This window comes from Argopecten irradians, chromosome 10, assembly GCF_041381155.1.
Source record: "Argopecten irradians isolate NY chromosome 10, Ai_NY, whole genome shotgun sequence".
Lineage (NCBI taxonomy): Eukaryota > Metazoa > Mollusca > Bivalvia > Pectinida > Pectinidae > Argopecten > Argopecten irradians.
The window spans coordinates 4,132,613-4,143,627 of record NC_091143.1 but is presented as its reverse complement, the minus strand read 5'-3'; the positions used below and the strand labels follow the sequence as shown (position 1 = coordinate 4,143,627).

At 37.8% G+C, this 11,015-nt stretch overlaps 1 protein-coding gene across 1 annotated transcript in view; it reads left to right on the top strand.

Annotated features, from left to right (window-relative positions):
- The first annotated feature begins 5,447 nt into the window (after window positions 1-5,447).
- Window positions 5,448-11,015, top strand: part of LOC138334048 (fibrillin-2-like) — a 36,286-nt gene continuing 30,718 nt past the window's right edge. Inside the window, exon 1 of the mRNA XM_069282764.1 lies at window positions 5,448-6,264. Within this exon, the coding sequence (XP_069138865.1) occupies window positions 6,116-6,264 (149 nt within the window). The 5' untranslated portion in view covers window positions 5,448-6,115. The remainder of the gene's footprint in view (window positions 6,265-11,015) is intronic.

Below are 11,015 nucleotides of genomic sequence, written 5' to 3'. Positions count from 1 at the left end.
TTCAAAGCACCACCTTCACGCTGATGCTGATGGAATTTTTTACAGTGGGGATAAAAAATGGCGGCCGCATAACTGAAGTTGTCAGTGTGTAGGATTGAATTTGATGTATGCGATTTTGGTTTTTTCTTATATTGAGCGTTTAGACACACCAAAGTCTGTAAAAGTGGTATACCTCCTGCTTAGCGCTCAGCAAAAAGGGAGTGGGACGACTGGTTCGCCCGTTGTCAGTATAATGTGACCGGGTGGGGTGTGTTGCTTGGTGTCTTCGGCGACATGCGTCAGTGATATAGCACTATAAAAAGGGCAAAAGTTCCACTATACAAGAAGACACAACATGAATATACCGCAGTCTCCCGAAACACGCACCTCGCACAACATACACGCAACACACCGCATACATGGGAGGCCGTCCTTACATGACCATAGCTGTTAATAGGACGTTAATTAATCAAACAAACAAACAAAAAAGTATGTTGTGCGAGGTGAGTGTACTGGGAGACTGCTGTATGTTCGTGTTGTGTCTTCTTGTATAGTGGAACTGTTGCCCTTTTTATAGTGCTATATCACTGAAGCATGCCGCCGAAGACACCAAGCAACACACCCCACCCGGTCACATTATACTGACAACGGGCGAACCAGTCGTCCCACTCCCTGTATGCTGAACGCTAAGCAGGAGCAGAAACTACCACTTTTATAGACTTTGGTGTGTCTCGGCCAGGGGACAGAACCCAGAGCCTTCCTCACAGGGGCGAACGCTCAACTCAAGGCCAAAAGTGAGGCGGTGCCAAGGGAGGCATTAGGAAAGATAAAGTCAGTTAGGAAGAAGAGAAAAGATAAGGTCCTAAATTTAGTCGCCTTTTACGATCATGCAATAGGGGCAGCAGGTACAATTCTAACGCCCTAGTGTTTCCTTGTGACATTGCCCTTTTTAACATTATATCTGAACTGAAGCATTCCGCAAAAGACAACACAATACACCTCATCCGGTCACATTATGCTGACATCGGCAAAGCACGTTAAGTAGTGCGGAATATTTCTATAGACTTTTGTAGTTCTGGACCAGGGCATGCTTCAGTGATATAATACTATAAAAAGGGCAACAGTTCCACTCTACAAAAAGACACAACACGAACATACCGCAGTTTCCCAAAATACGTACCTCGCACTTCACACACGCTACACACTGCACACATGGAAGGCCGTCCTCATATGACCCTGACTGTTAATAGGACATTAATTAAACAAACAAACAAAGGTGACTTGAGACCAAACGTGAGACAGTGTCAAGAGAGACGTTAGGAAGAGTGAGGAGAAGAAAGAAGATAATATTCTAAATTAGTTGTCTTTTACGATCATGCAATAGGGCAGTAAGTACGAATCTAAAGCCTTAAAGCAGGGCTTATTTTAAGGTCATCTGACCCGAAGGGTCAGGGTGACCTATTGTCATCATGCACCGTCCGTCGTCGTGCGCCGTGCGCCGTGCGCCGTCCGCCGTGCAAAAACTTTTCATTCAAACGAATTCTTCTCAATAACCGAAAGGCCCAGGGTACTGATATTTTGCCTGTAGCATGCTGGGATGAAGGGCTACCAAGTTTGTTAAAATGAATGACCTTGACCTTCATTCAAGGTCACAGAGGTCAAAAAGGCTAAAATCTTCAAATAACTTCTTCTCAAAAACCAGAAGGCCTAGGGTACTGATATTGGGCCTGTAGCATGCTGGGATGAAGGGCTACCAAGTTTGTTCAAATGAATGACCTTGCCTTCTATTAAGGTCAAATAGGCTAAAATTCTTTAAACAACTTAATGTGAATAACTAAGAGGCCTAGAGACATGGTGTTGGGCCCATGACATGCTGGGATAAAGGGCTATCAAGTTTGTTCAAATGAATGACCTTTGTCTTCATTCAAGGTCACAGGGGTAAAAAAGGCTTAAATGTTTTAACGACTTCTCAATAACCAGAAGGCCCATGGTACTAATATTGGGCATGCTGGGATGAAGGGGTACCAAGTTTGTTTAAATGAATGACCCTGACCTTCTATTAAGGTCTCAGGGGTCAAATAGGCTAAAATCTTTAAACGACTTCTTAAGAACCAGAAAACCCAGGGTACTGATATTAGGCATGTAGTATGCTGGAATGAAGGGCTACCAAGTTGTTTAAATGAATGAACTCGACCTCCATTCAAGGTCACAGGGGTCAAATAGGCTAAAACTTTCAACGACTTCTTTTTAAGAACGGAACGGCTCAGGGTTCTCATACTGGGCCTGCAACTTGCTGGGATGAAGGGCTACCTAGTTTGTTCAAATGAATGACCTTGACCTTCATTCAAGGTCACAGGGGTCAAATAGGCTAAAACCTTTAAATGACTTCTTCTCAAGAACCGAAAGGCTCAGGGTTCTCATATTGGGCCTGCAACATGCTGGGATGAAGGGCTACCAAGTTTGTTCAAACGAATGACATTGACCTTCATTGAAGGTTACAGGGATCAAAAAGAATAAAATCTTTACATTACTTCTTGAGAATAACTAGGAGGTCTAGGGACCTAATATTGGGCATGTGACATGCTGTGATTAAGAGCTGTCAAGTTTGTTCAAATGAATTACTTAACCTTCATCCACGGTCACAGGGGTCAAATAGGCTAATTTCTTAATAACTTTTTTTGTGAATAACTAAGAGGCCTAGAGACCTGATATTGGGCCTGTGACATGCTGGGATGAATGGCTACCATATTTGTTTTTAAAAAATGACCATGATCTTCATTCAAGATCACAGGAGTCAAATTGGCTAAAATCTTTAAATCTTTTGTGACACATTACAGAAACAAAATGCTGTCAGGAAAATTGACATCAACTTCAGGCTTTTGTGGATGGCGGAACAAAATGCGGCCTCTGCTTGATTTTCACAATATCTTACGTGAAATTCTTTGAAAGGTAGGTTATTGCAGTTATGTTTTTAAAATAGCTAAGATTTCATATGGAATATATGAAACTAATCTCAAAGTTTTAATTTTTGCTCGCAAAAGTATAAAATTAAAATCGTTTCATAAAAGCTCATGAAATGAATAATCATTTAATATCATTATATTGATTCCGAATGTTTAAGTCTTCTAGTTGTTTTTCACTCTGGCCTTTTTTATTCATTCCGTTACAAAGCATTAACACTATCCGTATTATCACTAATGTTCTACATATGTGAACTCCGGTTACTTGGAGGAGCGCAACGTTGGGTACTTGGACAGCGTAGAGCATCCGACAGTTTTATATCGTAATTATACCTGATGTTTCCTGTTTACACAAGATGATATCACCAATACCCTGTCTTATACATCAAAGCTATCTCGTCTAAGTATCACTCTCACAAAACGCAGCAAATTATTTTTTATGAAATTCTAAAAAAAAATGAAAAGAAATTTTGGTGTCGCGTGATTCACTGATGACTAATGTGGAAAATTTTGCAACTGAGGCGATTTCGATTGCATAAAAAACGATAGAAAAGGAAATGAAAAAGTATAAAACCCGTTAAATTATTATGAGGAAAAAGACGTTTTCTTCCGACTACCTAGAGTGAGTGTTACATCGGTGTACATCTGTTGCTGACAGTCTGATAGGAAACTCGACATAACCCCACAAAGAAAGCTCTTAAAGCGACGAAAAACACCACCCAATGTTTACATCAACTTCCCAGTCCGTTTCCTATGAGGGCGTCGTGCCGCCGTCTTACCATATTGCAACTGATGCAGAGAAAATGTGCACATGCATTTTACGCCAGCTTTCAATTGCATCTTTTTCTGAAAATAGAAACACTATGTGGAACAGCATGATGTATAATAAGCTTTTGAATGGACCTTTTATCTAACTTCCAATACCGTATTTACTGAGGGGGGAACTGTTTTTGATTTTAAGTGATGATGTACAACTACTGAAATAGAATCTTACCCTCTGATAAAATACATATATAACTCTCCCCAGAGGATCACATCTGTATTTATCAAACTCTGTTTATACTGAACGCACAATTTGTCCAAATCTCGATAATATCTGTCAATCACCATGTGGAATGTACAGTGGTACCAGTTATATTGAAATATTCGGGAAATATAGAAACACTTGAAATTATCTATGTTTCAAAACATTCATTGAAAAATACTACGCTCACGGACAGTTTTTGTTTCCATTATCAATTAAGCAGTATTTCAATAAGAGTTAAATGGATTCCACTGTAATACATAGCATGTGCGCAGATTTTACGTGGGTCCATTTTTGTTATCAAACGTTGCAAACTTTTGCCATTTATATTTCAAAGCAGGTCCGCGAAGAATATTTATCCCGAATTTAAAATTGCATAGAATATAAAAAGGAATAACGGTAATAGACTTATCTCATCGTATTTTTTATTTTCGGCGAAAGTCTACAAAGCTCTCTCATCTATTGAGACTATATATATAGTCCATAAAAAGAATTCCGTAACTAATCGTATAATTCTATCATATTAATACGTATACTATATATTTACCAATTCTCGTAACATCATATTTTGTATGAATATGTTGATAAGTACATTTAAATGATGTGAAACAGGCGTAAGAACATGACTAATGAATTTGGAGCTATGTTCGTTCTATACAATAATATAAGGTATCAAGCTGGGGAGTTATCGATCTTCATGAAATCTATCATTGTAAAACGTTCATAAAAACGCAAAATTCTACCCCAAGTGGAAATATGTTCCTACCAGCTCATTTTTTACTTCATTTTGTGGCCAAAGATGAAACACAAACCTCCAATAAACACATTGTTAATGTGCATTAATAATCGGTGATTAATTACAATGGACTGATATCAGCTGTGATGAACAGCCCACCTGTGTGTGTACGTGTACACCGAGGTTAGTGTGGTGACCGGCTTTAAAAGTACCATTACGACGTCTATAACAGGACTTTGTGAGAAATAATAACAAGACTTAAGTGATGTTTGACTAGGAAGCTTAAATTTTGTATATCATTATAGCATGATTAGAAGGGCAGACCTTTAAAACTGACTTACACCTCGTCGGAGAATAGCGATATTGTTAGAGAAGTTTGATATTTTATTTTCTTTGTTACACCTGTATTTTGCTATGTGCCTATTCAGCTGTTTTACTTGTTTGGTTAATTGAAGTCACCTAATCCACCCCCTCTATCTCCCCCTCCCTATAGGCATTTAAAGTAATAGTGATAACTATGCAGCCTTCACATGTATTTGACATTTAGATTTTCACATCGGTACACACCTTAAGTCATATATTGTCATTTAAACGTGGTCTCCCACATCCTAGAGACCAAGGTGCGAAGTTAGGTGGCGAAACGTACGGTTTAAAGCCCAGGTCCTGAACTATATATCAGCATTGTGTTGAAAACTTGAAATCAACGTCCAAAATAATTACCGAATACATTAAACAGACACCGTCTCACAGGGTCGCCTGCTTAAGATAACTTGCGAATATCCATGAACAAATATACATACTTCACATACTTGTAACTACATCATACCCTACTTGTAAGAAATTCACTGTACACCATGACCTTAAGACGGCGGCCCTGAGATAAAACAAACGTCTCCATTAGTGAAGGCCTTGTCCCCATCTTATGGCGGGAGGGTTGTGATAGGATCCTCACGAGTCAGGAGAATTCCTCAGTTGACGGCGCAGGTGCTTCTCAGACCAGTTACAGGCGGTAAACCGGGAGATCGGACCGTATTGGAACACACTTTAATACTTGCGCTTTTATTTGGAGGTTTTCTGCATACATAATAGACGTTTGTAGATTTGGTTAGATCACAACGTTATACAAACGGTGTGGACTTAAGTTGATCTGGTTTGTATACACGGTCACCTGGTACATAGCGCGGGGTATGCTGACCGGGGTAAACTGCTGTTGGACAAATACTGCACTTCCCCCAGTCTAGGGAATACTGCAGAAGGAGGGCACCTCCCCTCACCCTAGAAAACATTGCAGTCTAGTTGGAAGGGATTTTTGTATGCACCAACATTTAGAATCCCGTTTGCCTGCAGCAGGTACCAGTTTTTGATTGAGGAATGAGTTGTGATTGTGATACATAGTAATTGTATTAGTGTTGTTTTATGATTGTGGACACGATGGATGTTAGGATAAACATAATAGTGGCCATTGTTTTGGCGGTCATGGTGATGGACACTCATGCACAGGATCAGAGAATGCGTCAAAGATACTCTTGGCAGCAGGACAGGAATCGCCGGCCGCAACTCAGAGGGTAAGCTTAAAACGGGTTAGAAAAGGGTGCAAATCGCGGTTGAGGGGTAAATGTCAACACATAGGATAAGACTTAGAGGGTCTTGGTAAACGGTAACGCAGAGGGTGATACTATAAGGGGTAAATGGCTGATCCGAAATAAGGCTTTGGGGGTTAAGCAAAATTTGATGTTAATACTAAGTGGAGAGATTCAGACAGTAAGATTAATTGGGTCAAGGCAATGCATTATCAATATAAAGTGAAGGGGTTTTGAAAACAAATTGGTAGACAATAGATGTGTTGAAAGTAACCTAGTGAAATAAAAGTCGTCTTGTTGCCTCCTCCAATCCATATAAAATTGTGAAATAATTTCCAAGAGGAAACTGAGGTAAACTCAGTTTGTTGATGTTTTATGCTTATCTTACTAAAATCAAAATTCAGCTCGATGTTTCATGACAGTAAAACACGTGGTTAACAATAACCCTGATATAATCGTTGACATTGAGACATGTGTCAGTTCAATAGATACGTGTACATGCAAAACAAGTAGCAAAATGAATGTTACAAATTACAATATGTCAACACGTAGGGTTAGAGAGCGATATGCAATGTCAGAGTGAGCGGCGGGTGGTCCATGCTTCTGTTTATCTCCAGGGAAATAAATATCTCGATGACAAGTAGACTGAAATGTAAATAAAGTCATGCACTATTCCAAATAAAAAAAAAATAGGCGGATACAGTTTTCAACACAATTGGTTTGACCTATGTACGAGTTGGTACAACACATAAAATGTACGCACAGATACAGCTCTCTTTGATTAATCCATATTACAAAGCTGTAAATCATAATACGGGGAAGATGTACGGAAAAATACAAAGCAAGCAATAGTAATAAGATACAGTAGAAGGTAAAGTAATGCGAGTCATTATTAGTGGAAGGTAATGCAATAATTTATAACAGTACGATAGACCAGGCAGTAAGATGTTAACGTCAAACTAAAAGTCCCATTTACTGATAGGGTTGTTTAAGGACCTCATTCCTTGCCTCTTACGATTACGCAGTGAGGAAAACAATAACCTATATAATTTCTTTTTATGCTGTTTTGATTTTAATCATAAAGCTGTGCTAGTATTGTTTCCAATCGATGGAATGGCCTGTTATGATTTTTAACCTCTGAAATTCTTTTATACTTTTCAATTAGTAGAATGGTGGATTTGGGTTGCTTGCTAGAAAGGATTTTGTTTTGTTTTTGGTTTTATTTTCACTCTCTTCAAAAAAGTTTTACTCGGCCATTGCTTTTGCAATCGCAGTTCCATTATTTTAATTTTTCATTATTTTACAACGAATTGTGAAATAATTGTGTGTAGTGTGTAAAGTTATTTAAGGAATTAAATGACCTTATGGTTTATTACCCACGTTAGACGATCTAAATCTTTATATGGATTAAAAGCTAACTGTTTCCAGCAATGATTGACATATTGAGGTACTTAGGTTATAAATATGAGACAATTTAGCTATTTATAACAAGACTGTATAACGTGTAACATAGAAGAACGCTAGTGTGTATCGTATTTCACGAACGACACCGTAGTCCCCCTTGATAACCACTCGATGTAACGGATATCACGTTATTGTAGATATGTATTAAGAAGCAAAACTAATCGTAACCCACTACCCTCATTTCGTCTACTATAAATTTGGCTAGACACTGATAAATGGCTGTGTTATCTGAGGAAAGTGAAATATGGCCACAGAACGCTGTTATTTATCCGTCGGTAAAATCAGAGATTTGATATCCGTCCACTTCTTGACACCTTATAAAATCATATCACACGTTGTCGATGTTCAAACGTATGTGTCAATTCACGGTGGACTGATAAATCTACACAGTTCTTTATTTGCTAAATATATCAATTAAAATGATGTATCAAGTAAATTAAATAATATATCAATTAACTAAAAAAGCTCGATCTGAGCCTGCTAATTATGTTTGGAGCAAAGAATATACAAGTATATTAGTATATTACATGATCTCCACAAGGGGAAATAAAGACTGATGATGATGTAGTCAGGAATTTTTGGGCCTTGAAATACAATACATTGTGTTGATAGCTTTGGGTATGATATTTAATTGAAAGTCCGCCATTGGTATTTTAACTCATGATATGATATTATTAGCCTTCATTTACATGGTAAGAACATTTTATCAGGAAATCATATAGGTAATTGAAGACAAACTTGAAAAGAGGTTGGGAAAATAAACCTAAAACCTCATTTGTATGACTGGACGAGATGACATGATAAGTTTCAGCAGGATAGTACTATAAGATGTTTCCATATGAGCTCCAATTATTCATTGGTCTTATCTGAAAGAGATAACGCATATTTATACCTTAACTGAATGTATAAACACAAATTATACATGCCAATCTTTACGTTTTCCACACAGAAAGATAAAGACAACGTTAGTGAGTACGTTATATTAAATTTCACAACATGTGCTTTATATTTTGTGAAAGTTTAGTATAGATAAACAAATTGAGGAAGAATCCCGGGACAGGAACAGTCTCGGATGTAAAGCATATGGTTGCCATTTGCTCCGGTGTTGTCAGCATTACTACAGAGAGAGTTGTAGACATGGAGCCGACGTTTATAGAGAGAATACTACGAGCTTGCCCAATAGGTGCCTGGGGTTGTCAGGTAAAGGTTACCGGAAGTGTTAGGTGAATACGTTCAATGGACGCCAGGTGGAGCTACAAACGTTTCGACGCCATAAGATTTACACTTTTATCTGCACTTCTACGAGTGTTTATCAGATCAAATGAATTTATGTTTTACCTGTGCAGTTCATTGCGCCATGCTAGGAATATAAGGTTTTATTTTAAATATCATGATATAGTTGATCGCCACTTTAGTGTTATCGAACATTAAGATGACCAGAAGTCTGGCCTCCAAGTGCCTATCAATTGTTTTAAAAGAAATAATTAAAATGTTTTAGTAATGAAATTAGAATAATATTTGGTCAAGGTTTTGACTCCTTGAAATAATGGAACTCTTGTCCCTGATTATAGTGCTATCTCACTGAATTATGCCGACATAGACCCAAACAACACACACTAGACTTAGTTGTTAATAAGACTTTCTCAGTAGATTTCTAATACTAGATTATCTCCCCCTAGTTTTAAACTTAGGAATCAGACATGTAGTAGAGACAAAAATAATCAAGCCAAATTTTAGTGATTTTTTTTCAATATTCTAGAGACTAGTAGTCAGTCTAAGCACACCCCACCCCGTCACATTACTCGTACACTCATAATAGGCAAACTAGTCTTCCGCCGAGCGCTATCAATTATGATTTGTCTTGGCCATGAGACATAACAAAGAGCTAATTAAGTAACTTGATTTAGCCAAAGTTAGTCCGTCTCTTTTACAATTCTAACGTCCTACTTGCGCAGCAGTAATGATTAGTCTTAATATACTGGAGATGCAAATTAGAACAACGATGAAACAACAGATCTTTGTGATACCACTGCTATCACCAATGGCACAACAGAAGCTGTTGGTAAAATTCAGAATGTCAATACAATGGATAATTGATGTGTAATTGAAAGCTTATTGCTCAATAGAGATTAATTCTATTTACATTATTAATGGAACAATAGTAAAGATCTTTGGAGAAAATCAAAAGACTCCCATGGCATTAATGGTGACGTCGATAAACCACCCGGTCATTATCCGACACACTCACCGACCGTGACGGAAGTTAAGGGTACTTCTCCAAAACCTGTAGAGATCCAAGTAGGCGTTACAAAAACTCTTTATTTAGATATACAATATGGTAGGCCACACAAGCATGTCAAGAGAAAATGGAAATAACTCTTAATGTATACATATTTGTTTGTTTAATCAATCGTTTACAATATCAGCAACAGAAGTACCCAGAGTCTCGTACACTTCATATGTGGACATTCAAATCATTTATAAGTAATCGGAAGAAGGCTTTGTCTGAGAAAGGAACAGTCAAAACACCTCAAAGGATTTAATTATACAACCGGATGTTGTTTTAAAGAAGACTTTATCTTTATTGTTGCTACAATGATTTCATTGAACCGAACAATGTTCTAAAGTCATTGGAACCTTCGTAATCCAAATGGTAGGATACCTATTTACATCGGGAAAAGATTGTGAACGTTGTGTTTACTGCACTCATTAATAATATAGATATGTCCACGTTATTGTAAGTAAGAAGGAGGGGCGTTGGTTTCTCAAGCAGTAAATGGTCAAAATACGGTAGATTTGTTAAAACTTTTAGGGCGTTATTACATCAGAATTTCACAAATATCTTTGAAGCTAGGCTGTTCTCACACATAACGTTTACATTCGTACGGCACCATGATATTTATATAGCCATCAAACAGTCCGTGACTGTGTAGCAATCAAAAGCTAAGAATGAAATTCCGTAGGAAATTAAATATAAGTTGAATCATTGAAAGTTGGAATCAATAGCATTCCTGAAATGTCTAATATGATCTGCAGTTTGTATATATGTTACAAGCTGTCTGGGGTGATAGACACGTATTAAGTGTGATTTCATCTGAAGAGGGTCGTATTTCTGGTTTGCTATATAAAGTAAGTGAACCTTCTAGCGATTCCTGTAACATGTGATGTTTAGGCCCCCAACAAGTCCACTGTGACACCACTACACTAGTAAATCACTTATTTAATTTGACAGGATTTGAGCCTATGTACTTATCTCAAGTATGGCATGGCTG